The sequence below is a fragment of the Scedosporium apiospermum genome, assembly GCF_000732125.1.
Source record: "Scedosporium apiospermum strain IHEM 14462 chromosome Unknown SEQ_SAPIO_0094, whole genome shotgun sequence".
Lineage (NCBI taxonomy): Eukaryota > Fungi > Ascomycota > Sordariomycetes > Microascales > Microascaceae > Scedosporium > Scedosporium apiospermum.
The window spans coordinates 510,733-538,387 of NW_015971795.1; the positions used below are offsets into that span (position 1 = coordinate 510,733).

Sequence of the window (27,655 nt, forward strand, 5' to 3'; positions counted from 1 at the left end):
CTGGACTCGTCGCTTTCTGTCTTGGCAGAAGGGGTTCGGTTGCGCCGCAAGATTTTGTGGCCGGGCGCCCAGGTTTGCGAGGGACACTGAAGTGGCAAGGTGTCCCGGCAACAAGGCAGCGACTACACGAGTCTTGGCCGTGCTGTCCGCTGCCAGTCTTAACTATACAACGCATCTTCAGCCGGTGACATCTGTCGCAAGCTGCCCGTTTCACGGTCGTGTACATCTTTGCGACTCGCCTTCTATGCAACACCACGGTTAGGAACACCCAGGTAGTATGAGAAGGGAGAAGGTGGAAGGGGAATTGATGGATTGCCCGGAGTTAGTGAGATGGGGATGGTGCTGGACAGGGGATGGCGTTTTAGTCTGAAGAAATGAGCCATCTGGGAAGGAAACATACACGGGAAGCGGAACGTAGGGATGGATGAATAATTCCGCTGGTCTAATACAGGTGCTACTTAGAACTACATACCTGAGGTTGCCTGGCGTCTTCAGCTGCCTCAAGCCTCTTTTTCTTTTTCTTTGGCCGAGTTAGCGTAAGCCGTGCATTACCACTATTCTATAGAAAGCCAATCGCAGACGGTGAGGAGCCAGTTGGAGGAATGCTGGAGAAGATGGGTCTTCTCGTGGCTAGGCGTGCAATTGCATTCGCCTGCATTCAGCCGTGGAGCCTCTCAGGAATCAGCCTAGGATATTTATAGCTAATTCGATCCGAGATCCGCCGTATTCCCGCGTATCTGTCGAGGCGCGGGTCCATCCCACCTCTATTGTAATCTGTAGGCCAATTCTGAGATGCCCGTTTGTAAACTGTTAATATATCCATCCGCAGTTATTACATGCTTGTCGGCCGGTTTGTTGTTCCGGGATCCGTTCTCTCGAGAATTTGTAGGAATCTTTGCACCTCCAAAGCTCGAATACTCCAGGTCTTCTAGGTAGCAAGACGGCACATTACCGGTCTGTTCCACCAATCGCTGTGGCTGACGATGAGATAATTTCCCCTGGTGCGGAGGGCGAAGTAGCATCACATACGTACGTTGACCTATAGGATTCGTCGGAGGTATCTTGTTCCCGCTTTAGTGCTCAGCAACTAGTCTGCTCGCCCTACCACGCGGCCTGCAGATCACTGCAGTCGAGTCGTTAATTCTGCAGACTACTGGAGAGTGCGCCCTGCGGCTGGTGACCCGGTGGAATAAGCTTGGAGATGCGAGGGGTCGGACATAACGAGCGAGTGGGAACCTTTGTCTGGCCGTGTTTTTTGTGCGGGTCCTGGAGCTGACGCGGTGTCTTCTTTACGTGTCTCCTTCAAAATGACATCGCAATGCTGTCTCGCAGTGCTGTCTCTTGTCAGCAAAGCAGCTTGCTGTACTACCCTCCACGATCCTGGAATGCAAGTTCAACTTGTCCAGCCCTGCATCGGCCCGGATGACAGACTGGCCACTAAAGATAGGTGGCAGAGGCGATCATTTTGTCAATTCAGCAATTCCTCCGAGACACATCAATATTATTATTGCTTTTGTTTTCTATTTTCGACTGTTGGCCCAATGCCTTGTGCTACAGGGGTAGGCAGGCCTGACAAAGCCTGGAACTCTTTTTCCCTTCTCATCCCATTTATCGGAATGACTCCGCCTATCTAGCTCTAGGCCGTATGGGTGGACAGATCGGACTTAAGCAGCCACGCCAGATTTATGAACATAGTAACTATAGTTTTCAGCTTTTGAGCAGAAGGAAGCACGGCGAAAATCCGTCCCTCAGCCATCCTCAAATACGAGGTCACGACCCTCGCCCCAGCCTCGACACATAAACACAAGTGCAGTGGACCGAGTCAACTAGCACCACCACTTGATGTCCAACACGCACTCGCATCCGATATCGCAGAGTCCCGAACCCTTACGACGCAATACTGTCTAGCCCACTAAGACCCATCCAGTAACCAAGATGCTTGACCGGGCAGAAGAAAAGAGTGAAAAAAATTACCAGGCCGAATCGGTCGGAGGTCAGGGTGACAGTGAAGTGACGATCCATGAGCCAATTATCGGGAATGAAGCCTCCTCGCACTTTGAACATCTTATCCGTGACGGTTACCCTGGGTTACCCATTCGGAAGACTGGGGTGGTCTTCAAAGACCTCACGGTCAAGGGCGTCAATGTCGGTGTAAACTTCGTCCAAACATTACCACATGCCGTCCTCGGTAGTTTCGGCCCGGACTTGTACCATTTCATTTGCGAAAGAGTCCCTGTCCTCCGCTTTGGCCGACAACCCGAGCTGAGAACTCTTATTAGGGACTTTACCGGCGTTGTACGACCCGGGGAGATGATGCTCGTACTGGGACGACCAGGCAGCGGTTGCAGCACACTTTTAAAGGTTCTTGCCAATAATAGGGACTCATATGCCTCTGTCGAAGGCGAAGTGTCATACGGCATCAACTCTTTCAAGGATCTGCAGAAGAGCCATCGCCGAGGGGAGGTGGTCTATAATGGTGAAGAAGACCAGCACATGCCAACCCTAACGGTTGGGCAGACACTTAAATTCCCCTTTCTCACCAAGATGGGGAAGCATCTAGAGGCAGGATATTTGGAGCACATAATCATCTCACTTCTCAACCTATGCGCTATCGAAAATGCCAGAAATGTGCTCGTGGGAAATGCGCACATCCATGGCGCGTCCGGGGGAGAGCGAAAACGAGTTAGCATCGCGGAGACACTGACAACGCAAAGTGCGGTAACTTGCTGGGATAACTCGACAAGGGGTCTGGATGCTTCCACAGCGCTCGAATATGCAAAGTCGCTACGCAGGATGACCGACATATCTGGGCGAACCACCATCACAACGTTGTATCAGACTGGCGAGAGTATCTACGAACTCATGGACAAGGTCCTGGTGATCAATGAGGGTCGGATGCTGTACCAAGGTCCGGCCAATGAGGCAAAACGATATTTCGAGGATCTTGGCTATTACGCCTCACCGACCCAGACCACGGCTGACTTTCTTACTTCGATCTGCGACCCCAGCGCTCGCAGGTTCCGCCAGGGATACGAGAATGTGTGCCCTAAATCCGCCGAGGAGCTCGAGCGAATCTTCCACCACAGCCCAGCATACAAGAGCGTCCTCGCCGACGTAGACAGTTTTCAACAAGAATACGATCCCAGAGGGGAAATAGACGCCCCATCTGACGCATCGCGAGCCTCGTCACAAGGATCTCGCTCGGCGAATCCTGGACACTCCACGCCCACTGCAAGCTTCCACAAACAGGTTCTCGCCTGTGCTCGACGTGAATTATGGCTTGTCTGGGGTGACAAAAAGGAGCTGTGCACAAAGTACTTTACTGTCATCACCAACGGATTCATCTTTAGTTCTATGCTCTACAACACCCCATCATCGACCGCCGGTGTCTTCCCACGGAGCGGCGTTGCTTTTTTTGCCATTGTTTTCCTCGGTTGGCTCCAGCTCTCAGAACTGATTAAAGCCGTCTCTGGACGCGCCGTTATCGCCCGCCATAAACAATACGGATTCTACAGGCCTAGTGCGGTCACTCTTGCGCGAGTACTGGTTGACTTTCCCTTGCTCGTTCCTCAGGTCCTCATCCTCGGTCTAATTGCCTACTTTATGACTGGGCTAGACCCCCAACCGAGCAAGTTCTTCATCTACCTACTCTTCAGCTACACCACAACCATCTGCTTTACGGCTCTATATCGCATGATGGCGGCCTTGTCGCCAACCATTGATGATGCCGTCCGATATTGCGGAACTGTTCTCAATATTCTACTCATATACGCCGGTTACATAATTTCAAAGCCCATCCTGGTTTCTCAGAAAATTTGGTTCGGCTGGATAGTACATATCAATCCGGTAATGGCCACCACTCACCTCCCTTCAGTTCCTTTTTACTTATTCACATCCAATGGAGCTAATGCAATTCCGTTTAAATATAGCTCAGCTACGCCTTTGAGGCAGTTCTCAGCAACGAATTCCACGGGCGAAGAATGGAATGTGCGCCTTCTCAGCTAGTGCCCCAAGGAAACGATATCCAATTAGCAAATCAGGGCTGTGCTATTGCGGGCGGAAGGCCCGGCCTTGCTGATTTGTCAGGGGATGACTATCTTGGCTCGAAGTACGATTACAGCCGCGCAAATCTCTGGAGAAATCTCGGCGTCGTCATTGCATTTTCCATCCTCTATCTCATCATCACTATCGTTGCCACCGAGTTGCTTTCTTTTGCCAGGCCAGCCGCGGGAGGTCTCGTCTTCAAGCCAACCAAGCGGGTCAAGCAGCACTTCTGGGATTTTGCAAGGACTCCCGATGAGGAAAAGCCTGGCTCAGTTGGTGGCGATTTGGCAGGGGGGATGATGTTGGAATCAGAGCTGGATCGAGCGGAACAAGGGCAAGGGGAAGGTGAAGATTTGGGTAGAGTGCCAGGAAATGCCAAAATATTCACGTGGGAGAACATCAACTATAGCGTCTCTACCGTTCAGGGTGCCAAGGTCATCCTCAATCAAGTCAGCGGCTACGCTAAACCTGGCGTTATGATTGCCCTCATGGGTGCGAGCGGCGCTGGAAAGACGACTCTTCTCAATGTTCTTTCCCAACGCAAAACAAGTGGCACGGTCAGTGGTGAGGTGCTCCTTGATGGCAGACCTTTGGGGAGGGACTTCCAGCGCACTACTGGATACGTTGAGCAGATGGATCTGCATGAGGAGACAGCGACCATTCGAGAGGCATTAGAATTCTCGGCAGTTCTACGTCAGAGCCACACAATTCACCACCGCAAAAAAAAAGAATACGTGGAGAAAATCCTGAATCTCCTTGGGCTCTGGGATATACAAGATGCGATAATCCGTTCCCTCAGCGTCGACCAGAAAAAGCGAGTCACAATAGGCGTCGAATTGGCTGCCAGTCCCTCCCTCATTTTCCTTGATGAGCCAACAAGTGGGTTAGATTCCCAGTCAGCCTTCTCTATCGTACAGTTCCTACGGCAACTTTGTAACTCTGGACACGCCATTGTCTGTACAATTCACCAGCCCTCCATGGATTTGATCCAACAGTTTGATATGATCCTGGCGCTGGATCCAAGCGGTGCCGTGTTCTACTTCGGTCCTGTTGGCGATAATGGCACTGCTGTCACAACATATTTTCGCGATCGGGGCACGAAGTGTTCGGAAGGGAAGAACGTCGCGGAGTTTCTCCTCGAGACGGCAGCGAAGGGCGGCGAGAAGGTGGACGGCAAACCGGTTGACTGGATTAAGGAGTGGCGTGAATCGAGAGAGAACAGCCAACTGGCTCAAGAGATTCGGCAAGCCAAGGCAGCAAACGTTCACGAGCAGCCAACTACGATAACAGCCATGAAATCTTCGGACGGGGGCGAGTTCGCTACCCCTACGTTGATGCAAATTGTATACCTCACCAAGCGAATGTTCATCCATCAATGGCGCGAGCCGCCGTATATCTATGGCAGGCTCTTTACCGCGTTTTTCACCGGAATCTTCAACGGTTTCACATTCTGGCAGCTGGGGAACACTGTCGCAGACATGCAGAACCGCTTGTTTACCTCCTTCCTTATTCTTCTAATCACCGCCGCTGTCCTCAACAGCGTGCTACCCAAGTTTTTCTTCAACCGTGCGCTCTGGGAGGCGCGAGAGAAACCTTCACGAACATACGGATGGATCGCTTTTTGTACAGCAGAAGTCGTGTCCGAGATCCCGAGTTCACTCCTGGCGGGCATTTTGTACTGGTTATTGTGGTATCTCCCTACTGGCCTTCCTTATGATGCCTCTACCGCCGGCTACGTCTTCCTTATGACTCTGCTATTCTTTCTATTCCAGTCTAGCTGGGGTCAATGGATCTGTGCTTGGGCCCCAAGCTTCACCGTCATTAGCAATGTCTTACCTTTTTTTCTTACAGTGCTGTCACTATTCAACGGCGTTGTTGTGCCGTACAGCCAGCTCAATGTATTCTGGAAATACTGGGTAAGCTCGTCCATCCTCCCCTCTCTCTCTTCGGGATTTTGCCTCAGGGCCGGAATCACTTTTCCCATAATGCTCAAAGATGATCTTCTTCCTGGGGAGATACATGATACTAATGCTACGCTATCTCTCCATACAGCTTTACTGGCTCAACCCCAGCACATACTGGATCAATGGCGTCCTGGCGGCAACCTTGTCGCACCTGGAAGTTCGCTGTGGCCCTAACGAAGCGGCCTATTTTAACCCCCCATCCGGGCAGACATGCCTTGAGTTTGCAGGCACGTTCGTGGAGCAGGCTGGTCAGGGCTACCTGACGAATCCAGACGCGACAGCTATGTGTGGGTATTGCCCATATGCCAGCGGCGCGGAGTATCTAGATTCGTTGAGTATATCCTCAACAGAGAAATGGCGTGATTTTGCCATCTTCCTACTATTTTGCTTTTCAAATTGGGCGTAAGTTATACTGCTATTCGTCGTATTATCCTTTCCTAAGCTACCAACGCGCTGTTCCAAGTTCTTTAAACTGTCGCTTACTCAAAAGCTAATAACTACCACCTATGTATTAGGCTTGTTTTCTTCTTTATTTATACAGTTCGTGTCAAGGGTTGGAAATTCGGGTTGGGTTCACTGTCAAGGATTTTTAAAAGAGTATTAAGACACTGACGACTGGAGACATTTCAATAACCAACGGGCCTTGGTTCAGGGGATATAGCTGTTCGGACAATCTTCTTAGCATGTGATGGCAGAGATAGCATATGTATAGCCTTTCACTAACGCACTCGTGCCTATCGCCCATCTAGGGGCAGTCGCCTAAGTTTTATCTTATGCTTTCTCGGAGCAAACGTCGAACGTAGATGGCTCGAATATTGCCCTATGCGAATCTCTTACGACTATGAGAGCTAAGGGAGTCTTTCATGCCGGCGAGCGCGATAGCGATGGTGGTAACGCGGGCATCGCCCTAAATAGATCGGTACGTAGCGAGTTCTCCCCTTGAACCTGCTGGCCGAGACACGCGGAACGTCGCATCACAGGTCACTTTCATTAAGGCCCAAGACCTGGGAAACTTTAGCAGTCGATGCGGAAACATACGCCAGTGGAAGATTTCGCTGGCTGACGATGGTGCAGTTCGCGCTCACTCTAACACGAGAGGCCGTGGGTTCTGTAATTGAAATTGATATCAATATCTTGTCCATGATCGTGCAGGCAAGCTGCCTACTCTCGTCTGCATACTGAGGTACACCGCGTTGCGTTGGCAATTATCGATCAAATGGTTTTTTCTTCCTTTGGCTGCCCTCCTTTCGGTATGCCGGACCGGCGGAGAATTCTTGGGGGTAATACAATTGTAGGCAATTGGCAACTCTTTTTTTTTTTTTTTTTTTTTTTTTTGTGGCGCAAGAGGGGAAATAAGTTTGTCCAGAAACCACGTGTCTCCCACTTGAGCTGTGGAAACACCTTCGGTGGTCCCCTCAGATCATCAATTAATCTATGATTTCGAGTTTGTACGTAATAACAAGGGAGGATCTTTGCAGTCAGTCGCAAAAGTGTACTAAAATTATCGCCCGAACGATGTTTCAGCGGAGTTCGGTGCTCAGCACATAGTTTATTTGCTGACAGGGCCCGAGCTCGGCTCTGTTTTCGCTACGATCTTGATGCGTGTCGAGTTTTACGTTCGTGATTCTAACCCGGCTTTGGACTCTTCGATTAAGTTCACACCAACGCCCGTCGTGAACCTCGTCATGATCACGAACTCGCCTCACCCCATGATTCAGTCGGGGTGGCAATTGTGAAGTTGGTAGTTGCACATGCGTTCTAGAGTTGAAATATGCTCCGAAGGTACAAGCACCACGAGTCCATCCAGATTCGGCTTCATTCAATACCTGGCCTGTCTCAAGCCTCCATTAAGCACTATTATTGATGATTCCAATTCCTGGAGACGCGAACCTGATATGGCTTGGGAGAGATTAGACGTGGAGTAGTAGTTAAAATCGCCATTTCCGAACGAGAATGACGATAACCCCTGCAGTATGGACCAAGGATAACTGGATTAAGGATAGCTGTGTGCTCGGAGCCAGCCCTACATAACCCTGCCGAACATCAGTGACCCGACGACCCTAGTACTGTCGGCAAGGACGGCTCGACCGTGGGGGGCGTCGTGGCCTTGGTGGGTATTAAGGTTTCTGCTGAAGCCAATCGGCGGCGGTCCATGGCTGGCCACGATCGGAAAGAGGCGGTTGATTTGCGTTGAACGCGACGACGCTCGCTCTGATTGGCAAGTAAAAACCTTCTCAACAACTTGGATTACCCCTCACAGCGGATGTGAGGGAATATCAGATCATTAATGCTGGGAAAACCAAAATATAAATAGAGCCTTCATAACCCACCCTTTGGTAAAGCAATCCCCATCACACTTGTCTGTTCCTAAAGCCGCCGTTGCCTGCTTCTCTCTCCCTACTCGCCCATTGAATAAGAAATTCGTGGTACGACGTTCCTGTCGGGCAGGATGTCTTCACAATGGAACTTGCGGATCAAGGTAACTATGCACAAAGATAGCATCCGGGTGTTCGATTTCTCCCAGTACATCTCCCCCAGATACATGATTGGACTGCTATTATGACATCCATCATGCCTGCAGAGTGTGCTGGGGGGAATGGATCTGAGAAATACCGGTGAACTTGATCTGGATAATTCCAGCGGAAGGACATGCTTCTTTAAAACTCCCCTCCCCTTGCACGGTGTGGTGTAACTGACCCCTCTAGCATTTCACACTTGACCCGTCAATATGTCGACTGACAAGATTACCTTCTTGACGAACTGGTATTCAAACACTGACAGCCAGGGAGGCACAAGAAAAATTGCCAGCTGACACTAGCCAGGCACGCCACGCCGTACCATGCGCCACTCTACCTTGCCCAAGCGAAGGGGTTCTTCAAGGATGAAGGAATCAAGGTCGCGCTGCTCGAACCGAATGACCCTAGTGTATGGATCCAATTGATCGAGGTCAAGCAGGAATCACCGGAGTCGCTAACAACATCCAGGACGTGACCGAGATCATCGGAACTGAGAAGGTGGACCTTGGATTCAAAGCCATGATTCACACTCTCGCGGTAAGCAGGACCCACTCAAGCTAGTCTTATGTATGTTGGCTAACGCCGTTTCGTTTGTCCTACTAGGCCAAGGCTCGCAACTTTCCGGTTCTTTCTATTGCTAGCCTGCTCGACGAGCCGTTCACCGGCGTCATTTACCTGAAGGACTCGGGCATCACGACTGACTTCCACAGCCTAAAGGGAAAGCGCATTGGCTATGTTGGAGAGTTTGGCAAGATCCAGATCGATGAACTTACCGCGCACTACGGCATGTCGCCCTCGGACTACACTGCTGTCCGTTGTGGCATGAACGTCGCCAAGGCCATTATTAAAGGTGACATTGATGCCGGCATCGGTCTCGAGAACGTGCAGATGGTGGAACTCGAGGAGTGGCTCGCGTCTCAAGGCCGTCCCAAAACCGACGTGCAAATGCTTCGTATCGACGAGCTCGCAGAGCTCGGCTGCTGCTGTTTCTGTACGATCCTGTACATCGGCAATGAGCGCTTTATTCGGGAGAATCCAGACAAGGTCCGCGCGTTCCTCCGTGCCGTGAAGAAGGCGACCGACTTCGTTATCCAAGAGCCCGAGAAGGCCTGGGCTGAGTACGTCGACTTTAAGCCTGTCATGGGTACGGAGCTCAACCGGAAGATTTTTGAGCGCAGCTATGCCTACTTTTCCAAGGATCTCAAGAACGTCAAGCGAGACTGGGCCAAGGTTACCAAGTATGGTAAGCGGCTCGGTGTCTTGGACCAAAACTTCGAACCAAATTACACCAACCGTTTCCTGGATTGGGTTCTCGAGCCAGAATCGAAGGACCCAACCGGTGACCAGAAGAAGATGGCGCAGCTGCAGAAGGAGGTGGCAGCTCATGGTGGCTTCCAACGTCTGGCGGTTTAGAGGCTATTTTGGCAATATCGCTTTCCAGCCGGAGGAGTAAAAATAAGGGTGCAGAAGTTCTATTGTTCCGTGGTATTTGTCAAGCATGGTACCACATGAGATGTATTAGTCCTAGCCAATGTCAATGAACACTCACCTGCCACGCAGTAGGGATCCATTCACTCTTGCACGTCTGCCCTCGACTGTTTCCATAGCCCATCGACGGCCATCCACGCCCATCCAGCCGGCTTAGCATTCACGTGAAATCTGAGTCTGAAACAAAGAAAACGAAGGTGATGTGTATGAAGGGGAATCCCCCGCAAGAAATGTGCGGCTCTGTATTTCGCCGAACTCTTCTGAGTATTGCCGGGGCCGATGGCTGGCGCTCGCACTGACGACGAAGACAAATTCCCCCCTAAGCGAGGGTGTGCCAGGAAGCCTTAGAGAAGCATTAAAAGAGGGAATTACGGAGTACTGTTTAATGATGAGACAAAATTGTCTCCTTGGCTGACGCTGTCGCCAGGTAGACGCCAAGCGAGCTGCCGATTAATATCTACTTTGGGTAATATTTTGACAGGGGCGTAGGCCGTCTTACTTTGTTGCCAGAGGGGACGCGTAATCTCGAAGTCTTAATAGTTAGTAGGATTAAGAAATCAAGCAATTCCATCCTGCGTTTGCCAATGTCGGATGCAATACGAGCTCCGACCCCGAGCCTGAATTGGACCGTTTCCGTCCGAATTTAGGGTGTCTTACGCAAGCTCGAATCGTCGGTATTTCTGAGCCATCTTTGAACCGGAAGGAATAGAAGCGAAGCAGGAAGAGAATTTATTTGTGATGAATGGGACCTCATGACAACTGGTGTGGGTATTTAACATATATGAGATGGGTTTTCAGGAGGCTGGAGCTTGAACCAAAATCCTCAGTCATTCCGTACTACCCCATGATACGATGAAGATAATCCAATTTCTTGTCGCAGCTGAGGCAGCTGTCGCCGCCTTCTGCCCTCTACCCGTGACGCCTCATCTTCCAATCCCTTCCCTTAGTCCGGAGGATGCGAAATCACTCCAGCAGACCTTATCCGACTACTTGAACGACTACTTGACCGATATTGCCACTGCGCCTCAGTATGCTAACATCTCGGCTTCCATCTCTATCGCTACCGCCGCCGATGATAGCCCTCTCTTTACTTTCAACTTTGGGCCTGATAAAAGTGTGGTAACCAGTGAGAGTATCTACCGCATCGGTAGCGTAACGAAGGTCTTGACGGCTTACGAGGTGCTACTACACGGACTCGATCTCGACTCGCCAGTGGCGAAGTGGATTCCCGAGTTTGAAAAGGAGCCCTACGATAAAATTACATTGCGAGGACTGGCGGGACATATCAGCGGGCTAACCAGGGAGTGTGAGAGAAAAGATACCATTACCCTTACCCTGGCAAGTTGAAGAACTAACCTGGGGAACACATTAGACCCCGATAACGATTTCTCTTGGAAGCTCAGTGACGAAGAAGCTGCGTATCAAGGACTACCAGTATTGAGGGCGCAGGATAAGCCGCCATGTGCTGCCAGTCATGAAGATCCTTCTCATCGCCCTCAGTGTGGAGTGTATGGTAAGATAGGACAAAGGCCCATGGAAATTCCAGTACCAGTCATATGCTAATTCCACAGGCGCAGACTATCTTCGTTTGCTCACAACAAGACCTTTACTCTACCAGCCCAATAGGTTTCCTTCTTATTCGAACATGGGCTTTGAACTCCTCGGCCATATCCTCGCCCTCGAAAGCGGACAAAATTTTTCGACTCTAATTGACAACGATATCAAGGGAGCTATGAATATGACCGATACGAGCATTACTGTCCCCGCGGGCGCCAATGTCGTTATACCGGATAAGACAGCCCGCCAAGCTTGGGACAAAAGTCATGGCTGGACCCAAGCATCCCACGGAGCCTACTCATCTTCTGCCAACCTGTCTCGATTTCTATCTTTAATTCTCCGAGGAATATCATCTTCCTCCAACGCAATGAGTGTCCCAGAACAGGTCCTGCAGGATTGGCTCACATGGCAAACCAGTACAGTCACGAACGGAGCGTACCTCGGGCTCGCCTGGGAAACCTACCGGCCGTTAGTCCAGAGCCTCAATGGCGGCTTTCCATTTTCCATCCACACCAAGGGCGGCACGGTCAGTCCTGCGTACTATTCGCAAATAGCACTGGTGCCCGAATATGGGTTTGGTGTCGTCATTCTGACAGCACGGGGCCCGGATACCGCGCCGAAGCGGTTACTCGACTCTTTAATCCGGATGACTTCCAGTTTTGTCGAAAAGAAGAGATCGGAGCACGCCCGTATCAGGTACGCAGGCACCTATCGATCGGTGAAAGAAACAAATAGTACCGCAAGTGTATTAGAGTTACAGCTCGCCGAGGACGGGATTTGTCTCCAGGCCATGAGATGGAATTACAAGGAGACGAATATGTTGGAGAAAATACGCCAGATTTGGGCCTCTAGTACGCCAGAAGGTTCTAGCAGCTTTATTTCCAGGAGAAATAGCTCTAATTCTTCTGATGTCAGAGTATGTTTTCAGCCAAGCGGGGCGCCTGGGGAAGGAGACGCGTGGAGAGCAGTGATCAATACCCCAACGCTAGTAGAGAAGCAGTCTATATTCGACGGAGGTTGCGAAGAGTGGAGAGGTACGGATTCGATGTACTATGGAAACGAGCCGATGGATTTAATCAGGTTCACTAATAGCAGCGCTGGCGATGTAATCAGCGTGGAGATCCCGTGGTTGAGAGAGACGTTGTTTAGCTAGTGCTGTAAGTATATTAACATTATTTATTACCATATGGCCGCAGCCCGGTTACAAGGAACCGATGCGGGTCCCTTTATTCATATCGGTGTAAGCCTATGTCTCCTCGCATGTAGATGCGGAGACCAGACCTACGACGCCGTTGTTATCTGGGCTTTGAGGCAGCTCGAAACCACCGACCATGAGGCGTGGCGAGCGGGATTGGACCATGCTGTCCTGGCGTGTGTAAAATGGAATAATATGCGTCTCCTGTCGTGAGCTGTGCCTAAAAGCGGTGATATAGGCTCAAGTAATGTCACTGTGGAAGGAGACAGAGCCTTGCACCTGGCGGCTGGGAGCGGACACAAGGAGACTCCGAAATTTGCTATCTCAGGGCGCGGACGGCTGGGCGAAGAACAAGAAAGGGTGGACAGTAAAAAGATGCGCAGTAGAGAACGCCAGAACTGGGTGCTTCCTGGTACTTCATAACCCTCTTAGTCCTGGCCAGGAGCTGATATGCTGAGGACGGTCGATGAAGAAACCGTGCTCTACTTCATCAATAGTATTCTGAACTGCCGCGTTTCAACCTTGCAGTATATCCTGACAAGAGAAGGTGTGCCTGAGATTGATATACCTGAATTATTAATTGAAGAGCCTGTTACTCCTTCAACCCCGTTGGCGGCAGCTCCACCTATCACTCCTACACGGCCAAGCCACGCACCACAGGACACGTCACTGATGGGTTCGACGATCGCGTCGCCATGGACGCCACAGACCGTTGCATCGCCGAGCAATGCTTCGGAGTTCCCGACACCCCTGACCAACCCGGACGACTACTCTGACGAGGACCGCCGCGTCGGCACGCTAGCGCACTTCAGACGACTACCTATACCAAGCAGCCCCGTACGCGACTCAGGATACCGAGATCTTCTTGCTAAGGTAGTTAGTGCTGCCCGGCGCACAGTATTTCCTGATTTCAACCCCTCGGACTTGTCTACTGCACTGCAGAACCTCTCCGTCGCCGATTATAGTTTGGATGTGTCGAGCACCGTGCGCTACGGATCTGATTGGGAGCGCCGCATTAAAACAGGTGCAGCGGGCGAGCTTTTCGTAAGTAAATAGGAAACCAGAACAATGACATACGTGCTCGAAGATTATAGAGACCTAATAACTCGAGGAGCAGGTATTCGAGCTCCTCTCTAACCTCGAACCAAGCTTGCCTTCGTTCGGCCGTAACAATTGGAGGAGTAGGATCCGACACTACGTGAAGGTGCATCTGGAATATGCGAGCCTATCAGACTTTACAGAAGTGGAGATGTTGGATATTGTTTACAGCGATGAATCTGGAACACTTACTTTGCTTCTAATCCAGAAGGGTTATCTATCAAACACTTACTAGATAAGGAAGATGCCGATGTATTTCATAGAGGTGAAGACTAGCACGGAGGAGTGCACTGCCCCTTTCTATGTCAGCAGGGGTCAATACACCAGGGTGAGTGTCGCGCCAAGACCCTGTTTGTTCGCGGTGAGGCGCTTGATTAATACTGACATTGTAAGTAGATGCAGAATACGACTAATGGCCCCTCTGGGGACGCCAGACAAGATGAGATTTATGCAATTTTCCGGGTTTTTAATCTAGGAAGGAGGTCAATCGGGCTCAAAGTCTTCATAGATCCAGAGCAGCAGCGGCAGCGGGGAGTTCTGAGCTTTACGTCGGATCAGTATACGGTTTTGCCAGGCCCGCGATATTATCCTTCAGAAGCAGGACGGTAAGTAGTTTGGATAGGAATATAGCGACCTCGTTTGTCTATTGCCTAGCAAGGTATTTCTTAGTTAGGGTTAAGATATACCTATCCAAGCCTACGCTCATGAGTCACGACGACCCGGCTACGCCATATCTATCCGACATATCGTGATGACAGCCAGCCACTCCAGCATGACGCTCGTAGTCATGAAAATCGGATTCGGGAAACTTTCCTCACTCTGCGTTGCCTCTACAGTCAATGTACGAAGTAGTACACGTGTGGTGACTAAGCCGGAGCTCTCCATCAAATATGATACGGTGTTCATTGTTTGAGGTTGCATGACAGATGCAACGTGACAGCTGCGATTCTGCGAAGCGCCAACCGCACTACTTCAAAGTCTCTCTCCACTCGGCATCCGAAAACACCGTAGCAACTCACATCCCACTCAAGTATGAAATCCGTTCACCGGGCTGATGGCAAAACTCTTGTCCAGGCTAATGGTGGATGAAGCCTTCCTCTGAATGCCTTTGGTCAACCTATGAACCCTGTGCGAAAAGCATGCTTCCACCGAATAATTGCCAAAGGCAATGCCAATGATGACGAGGCTAGTCACCAACCCGGCATTCAATTATGGGGCCGTACACACTGACGAGTATTGTCTCCAGTTGCACATCAACACCCAAGGGTCAAGTCATTGGGATGGCCTTCGACATTATCCCTACCAGGAGTCTCTTAAATACTACAACGACCTGACCCAGGACGACATCTCAGGACCAGAGGCGAGCAATAAGATAGGCATTCAGAGTAAGGAACAAGACCTTCTCTCCATCGACTAAATTGCTGAGGGACCACAGATCTTGCTACAAAAACTATCACGGGTCGCGGCGTTCTCCTCGATTGGTTCTCCTGGGCTCAGGAGAACAACATCCTTATTGACCCTTTCTCGAGGCACGCAATCCCCTTATCCGAGCTACTAACCGTCGCAAAGTCCCAGGATGTCCAATTTCGTCCTGGAGATATCCTCCTGGTCCGTACAGGCTGGCTCAAAGCCTACCGAGCATTGCCCAAAGAAGCTCAAGATGCACTTGCGCACCGGCCGACGCGGTCGTCCTGCGGGATCGACGCAAGTGAAGAAGCCGTTCGCTGGCACTGGGACAATGCGTTCGCGGCCGTGGCGAGCGACACAGTGGCGTACGAAGTCTGGCCTAGCCCTCGGCCGGCTGGCGATCGAATGCACGAGATCTTCTTAAGCGGATGGGGTATGCCGATTGGAGAAAGCTTTGACCTGGAGAAGTTGGCAGAGACGTGTCGGCAGGAGGCTAGATGGACCTTTATGTTTGTCAGCGTGCCGTTGCATATCCCGGGAGGCGTCGCGAGTCCCCCAGGAGCTGTCGCCATTTTCTAGCCATTTTCTAGAATCGCTTAAATAGAAAAATAGAATTACCCTTGTCAGACCTTTCCGGACGGATTTCGAACAGAGACACAGCAAAGCGGCGCTTTATTGTTTGCTAAGCTGTGGGCGAGAAGGGGGACAAAGGACGTAGCCGACGTCTAGGGACAATCGCATTAGGTTCTACGTAAATCGACTTGACGAATTAATAAGATTAATAACTTCTTCCCTTCGATGATATGCCCGCGAGGATCTCTCCATCTCTCTTTTTAGTTATAGCCTCCGCATCTAGTATAATAAGGAAACTATCCCTTCGTATTATATAGATTTCTAGATTACCGATAATAGGTCTACCCCTTAGTTTTCAATAGCTCCGTGCAAACGTCAGTCGCTTTACTATGAAAAGCGTGGTGTAAGCGAATAGAAAACGGATGATGCAAGGCTGGTAACCAGTTCACCTGGTCAAAAGATGTCGTCTTCAGCCCGATCCAGAGCGCGATCGTCAAGCTGACAGCTACATGGTATCCACCACTTCTCTTCTTACTCAGTATCGATTGACTGAGAGCAACCAGAATGCCGATGCATGTTAACCACAAACTAGGCAAGCAAACATCAGGAAGCCACACTCGGGCAGGGTTCTAGCAGCCCCTGGATAGGAACATAGACATGTAGCCAGGACGAACACTCAACTAGCTGAAGGTCACCACCGTGGTATGGATTACTTCCCCCCTTCCCCCTTCCCCCTTCCCCCTTCCCCCTTCCCCCTTTTCCTTTCTTTCTTTGCTAAGAGCTTTAATGTCGCATTTCAGACTCATTCCGTATCATTATTTGACAAGCACAGACTCATCCTCACTCTAGAGACCCTGGACTCCACTCGAGTTTAGCTGCACTCGGTAAATATAATCCCGCCCAGCGATATAAAGCCAGTCGTCCACCCACTGCATGTTCACTGCAACATCACCGTCGGCCACCCTGATGATGCCCAAATGCTTCCCGGCAGAGTCAAAAACAGTCACTCCACCGGTAACTCCACCGTAGACTCTGCCGTCTCGATCGACTTTGACGCCATCGGGAAACCCAGAGTCGACGTAAGCGAAGACATCGCCTCCCGTTACAGGAATACCGCCCGAGTTGGAAAGCTGGAACTCGTAAATCGTCCGGCCGCCAGCTGGATTGTCAGAAGTATTCCCTCGGTTCGTGACGTAAAGCTTATCCTCTTCCAGGCTCAAGGCGACACCATTGGGATTGGTGAACGGGCCACCTCCGGCACCGGAGACCATTCTCAAGTCATTTGTCTTCATATCCCATCGCCATACGCCATTAGCTAGCTCTGGCTTGAGGGTATCGTTGAAATTATCATAGCCATAGTATCCATCTGTAAAGTATGCCACTTTATCTCGGGTAATAACTACATCGTTGGGACTATTGAACCGATGACCATAGAAGTTATTGAGAACAACTTCTGTACTCAAAGTCAACGGGTCCATACGCACGATACCACCCGGGACGGTAAAGTTGCCCTCTTGAGCCCAGTAGATACTTCCTTTGTAGTAATATACGCCGTTGGGCACAGTCATCTGCGGCGAAGGGTAGACCTTCTCGGTTGTTAGAGGAGTATTATTGAGGTTCACACGCCAGACCCATGGCATTGCATCGGCCGAAAAGCCCTCCATGGGGGGATGTAGTTCGGCAAGGAAGATGCAGTTACACTCAGGCGAAAATACTGTACCATCATGTACTAAGCGTTTGGCAAAAGACGGCCCTGGAGGGAACTCGAAAATTTTCTCTATCTCCTTGGGCGCCTCGTAGCCACCCACGCCGAGAAGCTAGGAGGGTAAGCAATTAGGCCAATAATCCTCCAACCCTTCCGGATCATGGGATTGAGACTCACCTAGTACATGTCCTTATCCACTACGATAAAGGACGCTACCTTAAGGTCTTTGGCCGTATTCTTGGCCTCTTCGTTCGAGTTACCGTCGTCGAGTACATCGGTGTCCCACCAAGCGGTGGATACATTCCGGTTGAAATTGTCCGCGGGAAAGACGTTCCGTAGCCCACCGCCAACCTCGAGGATAGACGGTCCGATCCGGGACTGGAAACCGTTGCCTTCCATAGCCTTCGTGGGATTTGTAGGCCGTGCTGCCGACTGCAGCCCAGCGCCGAACGCCGTGAGGTAGCACAAGGAACGCCACAGAGATAGTGATGAAGACATGTCGGAAGGAGATCTAATGGTGACTCATATGGAAATTGACTTTATTTGTCTCTTAATCTAAGCGACAGAGAACCATTCAGGAAGCATCGCGATTGTCTTCATCTTATACGCCTATTTCCCCACATGGACGACAGACGCCCTCTTTCCCCATGGGGAAGTATTCGATTATGATTCACTGTGAGGGCCCATGGCATTCAACCGTGGCGTGACTTTTGGACAAGGATTACGCTCGCCATGCACCATGTGATCTCCCGTGCCTTGGTTTTGAAGCCGATTGGCTTCGGCATCTTCGGAAGGTTCTGTCACAACGCCGAAGAACAATTCGGAGCAGAAACCGACTCAAGTGATCGAAAGGCTGGATGCGGGGCAGTTAACGGGCTGAGTCCGGAAGGGTGACTCGGGGACCCTGGCCGCCTCTGCCCGACGAGATGGCCGCATTGAGTGGAATTCGAACTGCCCAGGTGTCCCCGTCGGAAAAATAGACGGCATATACCTGACATTGCTTTCCAGAGAGGCGCTTCCGGTCTGTGTCAAAACAAAAGGTGGCGGTCGTTTGGTCACGGCGGAGGGAATCGACGATTTTGAGGGCATTTCCGGGGTTGATAGCCGTAGTTATGCTCATCGTGAATTTGAAGCGGTGAAAATCCGTTTGACTCGCCGCGGGGAATTCGAAGGGGTTATGTTAAAATGGGGCACTGATCGGGGACCTGATGTGTGGGCCCTTAAGAAGAGGGTTTTGAAGGTCACGTTTCAGGCAACGTTTAGGTGCCACACCTAATTACTGCGGCACCCGTAAACATCCCCCTCTGCCTCGGCACGATGACTTTTGGATCCTCGCAGCAGGAACGCTACGGCGAGATAACCAAGGAGACCGCTATCCAAATCCTTGACACCTTCTACGCCGGCGGCGGCAACTTCATCGACACCGCCTCAGTGTACCAAACGGCGAGTCGGAAGAGTGGCTCAGCGAGTGGATGGTTCCGCGGAGGAAGCTCTACCAAGATGATGATCGCGACCAAGTACACGAGCGCGTGGCGGCTGTTTCACAAGGATGAGATCCAGTCCAACTTTGTCGGGAATGGTACCAAGTGCATGGAGATCTCCGTCGAGGCGTTGTTGAAGAAGTTGCGGACGAATTACATTGATATCCTCTACATCCACTAGTGTGACTTTACTACGTCGGCCCCAGAGCAGATCCATAGTCTGAATGAGCTCGTGGCGGCTGGTAAGGTGCTCTATCTCGGCATAAGCGAAACCCCGGCTTGGGTAGTGGCCTCTGCGGACCAGTATGCGCGAGGCAACGGACTACGGCTCTTTGTCCTGTACCAGGGCATGTGGAACGCCGTCATGCGCAACTTTGAGCGTGACATCATCCCCATGTGTCGCGCCGAGGGCATGGGATTAGCGCCGTACCGAGTCCTCAATCAGGGTCGCTTTCAGAGAGCCAAGGGTTTCGAGGAGCGCGAGAAGCACAATCCTAGTCGCAAGTTCACCCCGACCTCATCCCGCGACAAACAGGTATCAGCGGTGCTAGAGAATATATCCAAGTGAAAGGGGTGCGAGCTACTACACGTTGCTCTGGCGCACTACAGGCAGAAGACGCCCTACGTATTCCCCACCGTCGGCCCCCGCAAGGTGGAGCATATCAGAGGAGGTACTGCGACAATTTGCCTTCGACCCCTGGGAACGTGGTTGCCGCCCAGCGCTGCTTGGCCAGCTGCCTCTCCTTGTCGGACTGCGGGGCCAGGTGATCTAGTGGCAGGCGCTTCATCTCGGCGCCCCAGGCAAATTCGAAGAAGGGGGGAAACGAGAAGCGAGGCGCGGAGCCCGGCGCGGGACGGCGGACGCGGTGGGTTCGGGACCGGTAGCGGCCGTGGGTAAGGTGGTCGATCATGTCGCCGACTGCTGGTGGATGGTATCCAGAAGACAACCGAAGTGGGGAGTGAGCTGTGGCTTACTGATTATTAACAAGGAGTTTTCAACGAAGGGAACGTCCACCCACTTGTCAGATGGAGAGAGAATCTTCAAACAACCGGTAAGTTGGGGCGGTGGAAACGGGGATGCAGGTACATCACAGTACTTACCTGGAGACTGTGCGAGTCCACCATCAGTATGGTGAGGTATCCGAAATATATAAACCGCTTGTCAGCGAGTTTCTAAGAGTCTCCCGTGCCATTGAGCCGCCTAACCTGTATGCTCACCAATGCCGAAGACCTCCTCACCGTTTTCTACCTTAGACCCCGGAGTAGTCTTCTCTTCAACAGGTGCATACTTGAAGCTCCGACAGAGAACCACTGGTTCGGGCTCCAATAAACGCTTGCGCAGTTCGTCTTCCCTCAAGCTCAGCCCCAGGGATATACTATTTATAGTCCTATGAGCTTACGCAGAACAGTTTGTAAGAGCTAAATCTAGTGTTCAAAGCCTACTCCTAAGTAACCGTTAAGATCTCTGAAGTCTCCTCTCAGTACCTGGATGCCATCCTTTCTAACTTCTTCGACCAGGTCCTTGATCTTGAGGGCAATCTTATCCGCTTCATATCCAAAGTACTCGTAAGCGGCCTTAGAAGGAAGACTCTTGCCGAAGCGCCTCATGGAAACCGAGGCGTCAGCATAACGCTCCCATCCATTGGCAGCATATGCCTCGATAACCACGGTAGGCTTTCCGGAGCCGGGCTTCAGCACCGACTGCTTGTAACTGCGCCGCTGCTGCTCAAAAAGGCGTTGGCACGGGAAAGACACCACGCGAGCCTTGATGCCGTACTTCTGAAGTAGCAAATCGCGAGTTTCCATGGCATAGACCATCTCCGAGCCAACCCCAATTAGCGTCACATCGAACTGCTCTCCTTCCACTTCCGAGAACACGTATGCTCCTCGAGCTACCCCCTCACGCGACGAACGCTTCGGGTACTGGGGGAGGTTTTGTCGAGAGAGAGAAATGATTGTGGGCGTCTCGGTGGCTTGGATAGCGGCAATGAAGGCTCCAGCAACTTCCTCCGAGTCACAAGGGCGGATGTAGAGTGTGTTGGGCATCGCACGGTAAAGCGCAGCGAGCTCTACGGGCTGATGCGTAGGACCATCCTCGCCAGTGCCGATGCTATCGTGGGTTGCGATATGGATCTGCTGTAAGCCTTGGAGAGCAGCCATACGAACTGCCGGGGCGGCATAGAGGTAAAACATGAAGAAGGAACTTGTCATGGGTAGGAAAGTGCCCTTATGGAAGGCAGCAAGACCATTGGAAATAGAGCACATTGCGTGCTCACGAATACCGTAGTGGACGTAGCGACCACTGTAGTCTCCATTTAGACCACATGAAGTTCGAAGGTCAGGCTTAAGGCTTAGTGGTTAGAGAGGCAAGGTCAACTGCAGTAGCTGAAATTCGCTGGAAGGGCTATAGACTCACAGATTGGAAATCAACTTTTTTGTTGAAGGCGACATGGCAGGACGGGGTGAGATCAGCTGTGCCAACGACGAAACTGCTGATCTTTTCACCCAAGAGGTTGGTAATAAGACCAGCCGACTTACGCGACGCAGTGGGTTCGGTTGGCAGCTGATCCTCAGGCAGTATACACTGCGTCCAGTCATCCGGCATCCGGCCCGCAACACGAAGACCAAACTCTGTCGCAAGTATAGGATGTTCTTTCGAGTATCTCTGGACCGTGTCTTGCCACTTCTTCTCTAGTGCTTCCCCACGGTCGAGGATATCCTGGAAGAAGTCATATACGCCTTTCGGAATGTGAAATTGCTCGTCTGGGTTCAGACCGAACGATTCCTTGATCCTTCTTACGTCTTCGACGCCAAGAGCAGCCCCATGTGTTTTGGCATTACCGGCATTACCCGAGCCATAAGCAATGGTTGTGCGAACGTTGATGAAGGTGGGCTTGTCGCTCTTGCGAGCTGCCATTAAAGCGTTGGCAATTGCTGGTTAAAGAGAAAAGACGTGTCAGAAATATGCTTGATATCGGACTTCAATGTGTCAAGGGGTATGCGAAGTGACGAAACGCAAACGGGAGAGGAGAGGATAAATTATTGGCTTGACATGGAAATAAATGACCGGGCGCCGTACCGACAACATCAGTATCTCCTTGCGAAACCTCCAATACGTTCCAACCAGTGGCATGCATCTTCGCGTTGATGTCTTCTGTATTCGCAACGTCCGCAGTACCGTCACAAGTTATAGAGTTATTATCATAGATGACGCAGAGGTTGTTAAGCTTCCAGTGCCCCGCAAGAGAGACGGCCTCGAGACCGACTCCCTCCTGGAGGCAAGCGTCGCCGATCATGCACCATGTCATATTATCCACAACATCGAATCCCGGACGGTTATATGTCGCTGCCAAGTTCTTTGTGGCCATAGCTAGACCGACGGCGTTGGCAACGCCCTGCCCGAGAGGACCGGTCGTCACTTCAACGCCCTCGTTCTCAATCTCAGGGTGCCCGGGACAGATCGAGTCGGTCCTTGAAGAGTGGTAGGACTTTAGTTGGTCGAGGGTCATGCTTTTGACGCCGACTAGATGCATGAAGAGGTACTGCCAGAGGCACGCATGCCCTATTCAAACAAGCCATCGGAGGTCAGCTCTGACTTCCATTCATTCTATTACACACAATAAGCGTCTGGATACATACCATTCGAGAGGACGAAGCGATCTCGGTTGAAGTAGCTGCAATTTCTCGGGGAGTACTTCATGACGTATTTGTAAAGGGCAATTCCGATGGCGGCCATTCCCATTGCCGACCTATAAAGAAGTCAACGCTTCGAACATTGGCCGGGACATAGATTCGTTGTATCATACCCTGGATGGCCACCATTGTACTGCTGACATTGATCTGCGATGAATGCCCTGAAAACTTTCAGCACCAAGTCGTGTTTCTCTTGAGGTTCAAACGAGATGTCCGCAAGGACCGGGACGCCGTTGGTCTTTTCTTCGAGAATTGGAACCATCGTTACGTAGTTCTCGGATATCGTAAAGACTTCGATTGCCCAGTTGGGGAAGGACCTAAAACCGATACGTGCTTGTAGTACTTGCAGTAGGAGGAGCAGGTAGCTTGTGAAGGGTGTCGCAATTCTTATATTAATGCATCGGCCCAAGCACGGCGTCTAGACGTGACGGCACGTCACATGTGGCACCTGGCCTCGCCCCAGCGAGATGGACGAAACTAAGATTAACGATTGCTTCCCCACGGGGTTTCTCGTGATCTTTGGGACAATGGGGATGGACGGGCTCGTGGCGAAGGCATAAATTAGCCTCGCATCGAGGCATGGAGGAAGCCGTACCTCGTGGCCAAGGCATAAAGAGTTGGTTAATTCGCGTCGTGGTTCGCTGTGGAGAAAATGGTACCGCACGGTTTCCCATGCCTCGATGCGAGGCTAATTCGTCCCCGTCTCGAGGCCCAATGCCAAGAAAGAAAAAAACAGGTCGGTGAGATGGAAAAATGCAACACTAAGGGTTAATTTTTTTTTACGAGACAAATATACAGGCCTGCGCTTCAACAAGCATTAATTGCTTGTTGCTCTGTGAACAATATCTTTGAAGTTGATCCGTGCACACGAATCTAATTGTACTTCAGCCATGCAACCTTGGTCAACACGTCGGGCTCAGAACCGCACACTGAGAATCCTTCGGTCTGCGACCGAGGGCCAGTACGGTGTCTTAGCCGTAATCTGGTAAGCCACCCTTAATTTGGGAGTTTGCCCTCCTTTTTTTTTTTTTTTTTTTTTTTTTTTATCTTCCTGCTATCTTGCTTCATTCAACTCTTCAAGCCGAAGTTTACTTACATGACCGCTTTAGCTACAACATTGAACACCTCACTGCCCTTGTCCGAGCCGCCGAGGCCAAACGATCTCCTCTCATCCTCCAACTTTTCCCATCGACAGTGCAGCAATTGCCAACGCTGGCATGGGCTGCTGCTGCTGCCGTGAAGTCAGCTACCGTGCCGATTTCCCTGCATCTTGATCATGCGCAGGATGAGGAGCAAATCCGTGAGATTGCGGAAAATCTCCCCTTCGATTCGATTATGGTGGATATGAGCCATTACGAGCATGACGAAAATCTGGCCAAGACAAAGGTTTTGACTCTATTGTGCCACGAGAGAGGCATCGCTGTCGAAGCTGAGAGTGGCCGTATCAACGGAGGAGAAGAGGGCATCGCGGACACCGGATCCCTTGAAGGTGAGGAAAACGAGAGCTGTAACTTGACTACTCTGAGCCTGTACGAGGTTGCTGACGAGTTCCCCCTCGCCTTCTACCCTTTTTTTCGGGGGGGGTTTTAGCATTGTTTACGACTCCAGAAGAGGTCGAGGACTTTATCTCTGCCGAGATCGACATGCTTGCGCCAAGTATTGGGAATATTCACGGAGACTATGGCCCGGCTGGACCTCAGCTAGACTATGAACGTCTAGCTAGAGTTAACGAGCAGATTCGGGGTCGCGTGGAGATGGCTTTACATGGTACGAATGACTTTACACCAGAGATTATTAGACGTTGCATAGAGAACGGCGCCATCAAGCTCAATATCAACAAACTCATCCTGGAATGTTGGAATGATCACCTCAGAAAGAACGCGGACAAGCCGCTGATGCAGCTGATCGATGACAGTATAGCGATTTTGCAAGCTGAGGTTGAGCGATGGATGGATGCCTGTGGAAGTAGCGGCAAGGCGTAGATAGTTAGATTGCATGCAACGCCACATGGTAGTCTAACCTATATACGCTATGTTATCCGGCACTACTCAACATCTATAGCATGTCTGTCCGTCGAGTATGTCAATTCGCTTCTACTGTAATAGGTTTGACGGTACCCTAGCGTTGCTGTTGGTCTTTTATCAAGGCGTCGTGTGCCACATTCCCTTGCCGACAATAGCCCCAGCCATATCCCTTACATTTAAGTGAGTATCTAAAGTGTTCAATTCTAACCAGGCTTATTGATGTAGTTAACCAAGTAAGCTAGGGCTGGTGATCTAAAGAGCTTCCAGGTTTCAATATACGACCTCTACTCCCCTAATGTTCTGAGTGCTGCTATAATCACTACAGAAGCCCCCCTCACGATATGGCAATGGCTTTTTTTGGGGGGGGGGGGAGGAGGTACTTTAAGCTACAGAGAAAAATGTGTCTGCTGGGCTGAGGTAACTTCTGGTCATGTAAGCAGAATGTGTGGGGTGAAGGTGAGGATTCAACCAAAGCGGGTGTGGCGCGTACACGGCCAATCCCGAAGAAATAATTAACGTAATACCAAGCAGTCTTTTCCATTACCCCGGAACCCCAACTTCTCCACACCAGGAGCAACAGTGGCTCTGGGGATGCGGGGTAGCCCTGAAGCGAGCCCCTTTTAATACTTCCCACAATATCGGTCCCTCGAGACGAGACAAGCCCCAGCATGTAATTTCGATATGGAATCCCAAGGCGATTCGAGACGCAAACCAGGCGACGAGATACCCACCAACGGACTGAGACGAGACAGCCGGCCGCGTCGAGCCAGGCCATCCCGAGCTCGCGGATTGAGGACGTCGACGGGTTGGTAAGTGCAAACCTTGGAAGCTGTGTCTTCAGTGCTTGCTTCACCATCACTTCTGGCCGACTGACACCGCATCATCGCCCGGCACGCCACTTTAGCTCAACATGCAAAAAGAGACGTATCAAATGTGATGAAGCGAAGCCCGTCTGCGCGCGGTGCACCAAGGCGGACCGCGAATGCTGGTATGGTCGCCCGAATTCTGGGCAGTCTTCGTTAGACGGCTCGGCCTCGAACATAATTGTCTCCCCGTCCGTCTCGGAGTCGGAGTCGAGAATGACAGCTATGGATCACGAGACAGCCTCGGCAGTTGAATACGAGTCCGTACAAGAGTCATATTACGACTCGGATGAATTTTACTCGAATACAGGCGAGGCTTCCAATTCTCTTGACAAACCTTCCGGGTCCAACGGGGATACCTCGAGGGGCGAGAATGGCTCCTATGCAACCGAAAATGCTATAGATATATCGCACGGAGGGCAGAGTCTCACAGCTATCAACTTTTCGCTCTCTCCATCTCTGACGGCTAGTCCGGCATCCTCGTTCAACATTTCCCCGTTTGAGTGGTACGACTTAATAGCACAGGATGCTATAAGCAATATCCGACGTCTAGATAATACCCAAGGCCATAAACATTTAAAACCTTTCGACGGAATCCTTTTGCGGGCCCAATCCCGCGCTCCAGATGGCCAATCCGATTCACGAGACCAGACTAGCCCGAACCCTGGGAAGCCAACGCCTGCGACCAGTTTCCTGGACGATGACGCAGCCGCCCGGCTTCTGGGTAATCTTTCAGCATCAAAACCATGGAACACAGTTTCGGACATCGAGTTGTCGGCTGAAGACATCAGCTTGCTGCGCTACTACACTAACGTGATCGGGCCAATTTTAGACTTATTCGATCCGGCGCAACACTTCACGAAGATCGTGCCTCACCTCGGCATGCGGAATATCGGCCTTCTGAAATCAATTCTGGCGGTTGCGGCGAGACACCTTTCTCTCCCCGCAAACCACTCCATCGCAGGCGATGGGGTGCCTCATGCAGTTGAGAGCAACAGCGCATGCTCACCTGCGACAATAGGTAGTGGCGGTGCACTGGAGCTAGGCGAATCCCCGGCCCATGTAGCGACGCAATATTATTACGAAACACTCCACTACTTATCCCAAACTCTCTTGTACCCATCATATGCGGAATCGGACGAAATTCTGGCGACGGCCATCCTCATCGGCACATACGAGATGCTGGATGCGGAGGGAGCATCCGGGGGTGGAAACTGGGAGCGCCACTTGCGCGGGGCTTTTTGGATCCAGCGCTCCTAGGATAATGACGGGGAGTCCATTGACGGTCTGCGAAGAGCTATTTAGTAGGCTTGGTTACGGCAAGATATATGGGCGGCGTTCCGGGGCAAGAGACCGACTCTGACAATCTGGAAGCCCAAAAAGAGGCTCGACGAGTTAGATTCAGACGAACTCGCTACCAGAATCTTATACATATGCGCTAAGTGCGTTAAGTTTGCGTCCTATCGCAGCGAAGGGTTGGATTGTAACTTTTAGAAGAGAATCGAACACAGTAATCAACTCCTTCGCGTATTATAGGATTGGTATGATGCCCTTCCCCTCTCGTATAGGTACATTGTTAGGTCTGCTATAGGCGAGCTCGTCCCAGATACACCTTCCCTTGGAGAACGGTGGACGTCGAACACTGATGATAGATACAAAGCAAGATTTCCATCAATCTAAGTCCATCCACCAAACCACGCCGGAGTGATCCAAATCTATCACTTCGCAAGAACTATAGTTTTACTTACCCAACTAGCTACCAGAGGTTTATATAAGTATTACCAACACCAAAGAAGTTTTAATAAGAGTCTCTAGGTTGTGTGTAGGATTGTAAGCGCCTGCTAGGAGCAAGAGCCGGCTATAGTATTTATAAATATATAAGCTATATTTACAAATAAGTAATCTCCTACTAAATTTCCACTTTAAGCTCACCTACTAATAAATATAATCAGTCGCGCAATGCGTGCAGATGCCTGAGGAACAGGCAGAACTCGTCCAAATATTGCATATATAGGGTTAGGGTTAGGGTTAGGGTTAGGGTTAGGGT

General features: G+C 51.0%; 7 protein-coding genes and 1 pseudogene across 7 annotated transcripts; 6 read left to right on the plus strand and 2 right to left on the minus strand.

Annotated features, from left to right (window-relative positions):
* Nucleotides 1–1,935: 1,935 nt before the first annotated feature.
* SAPIO_CDS4841 (uncharacterized protein) lies at nt 1,936–7,744 on the plus strand (the record flags this gene model as incomplete). Its single annotated transcript, XM_016787297.1, has 6 exons — nt 1,936–3,831; nt 3,930–5,960; nt 6,097–6,295; nt 6,857–6,927; nt 6,989–7,109; nt 7,533–7,744. The coding sequence occupies 6 exons, from the start codon at nt 1,936–1,938 to the stop codon at nt 7,742–7,744; spliced, it is 4,530 nt and encodes a 1,509-aa protein (XP_016643176.1).
* A 992-nt stretch (nt 7,745–8,736) lies between these two features.
* On the plus strand, nt 8,737–9,937 carry SAPIO_CDS4842 (Protein NMT1-like protein; the record flags this gene model as incomplete). Its single annotated transcript, XM_016787298.1, has 4 exons — nt 8,737–8,771; nt 8,831–8,933; nt 8,993–9,061; nt 9,128–9,937. The coding sequence occupies 4 exons, from the start codon at nt 8,737–8,739 to the stop codon at nt 9,935–9,937; spliced, it is 1,017 nt and encodes a 338-aa protein (XP_016643177.1).
* A 927-nt stretch (nt 9,938–10,864) lies between these two features.
* SAPIO_CDS4843 (uncharacterized protein) lies at nt 10,865–15,848 on the plus strand (the record flags this gene model as incomplete). The annotated part of the gene is made up of 8 exons (XM_016787299.1): nt 10,865–11,318; nt 11,385–11,525; nt 11,584–12,265; nt 12,836–12,944; nt 13,197–13,808; nt 14,098–14,190; nt 15,109–15,247; nt 15,298–15,848. 8 exons carry the CDS (start codon nt 10,865–10,867, stop codon nt 15,846–15,848), a joined length of 2,781 nt encoding a protein of 926 aa, XP_016643178.1.
* Nucleotides 15,849–16,687: 839 nt separating this feature from the next.
* On the minus strand, nt 16,688–18,045 carry SAPIO_CDS4844 (Uncharacterized protein; the record flags this gene model as incomplete). The annotated part of the gene is made up of 2 exons (XM_016787300.1): nt 16,688–17,659; nt 17,764–18,045. 2 exons carry the CDS (start codon nt 18,043–18,045, stop codon nt 16,688–16,690), a joined length of 1,254 nt encoding a protein of 417 aa, XP_016643179.1.
* Nucleotides 18,046–18,864: 819 nt separating this feature from the next.
* SAPIO_CDS4845 (Aryl-alcohol dehydrogenase (NADP(+))) lies at nt 18,865–19,596 on the plus strand (the record flags this gene model as incomplete). The annotated part of the gene is made up of 2 exons (XM_016787301.1): nt 18,865–19,149; nt 19,210–19,596. The coding sequence occupies 2 exons, from the start codon at nt 18,865–18,867 to the stop codon at nt 19,594–19,596; spliced, it is 672 nt and encodes a 223-aa protein (XP_016643180.1).
* Nucleotides 19,597–19,690: 94 nt separating this feature from the next.
* SAPIO_CDS4846 (Formaldehyde transketolase) lies at nt 19,691–22,983 on the minus strand (the record flags this gene model as incomplete). The annotated part of the gene is made up of 7 exons (XM_016787302.1): nt 19,691–19,950; nt 20,130–20,136; nt 20,472–21,371; nt 21,445–21,962; nt 22,108–22,590; nt 22,668–22,777; nt 22,835–22,983. 7 exons carry the CDS (start codon nt 22,981–22,983, stop codon nt 19,691–19,693), a joined length of 2,427 nt encoding a protein of 808 aa, XP_016643181.1.
* Nucleotides 22,984–23,611: 628 nt separating this feature from the next.
* SAPIO_CDS4847 (uncharacterized protein) lies at nt 23,612–24,703 on the plus strand (the record flags this gene model as incomplete). The annotated part of the gene is made up of 3 exons (XM_016787303.1): nt 23,612–23,706; nt 23,831–24,210; nt 24,312–24,703. 3 exons carry the CDS (start codon nt 23,612–23,614, stop codon nt 24,701–24,703), a joined length of 867 nt encoding a protein of 288 aa, XP_016643182.1.
* Nucleotides 24,704–25,833: 1,130 nt separating this feature from the next.
* SAPIO_CDS4848 lies at nt 25,834–26,868 on the plus strand (annotated as a pseudogene; the record flags this gene model as incomplete).
* Nucleotides 26,869–27,655: the final 787 nt, after the last annotated feature.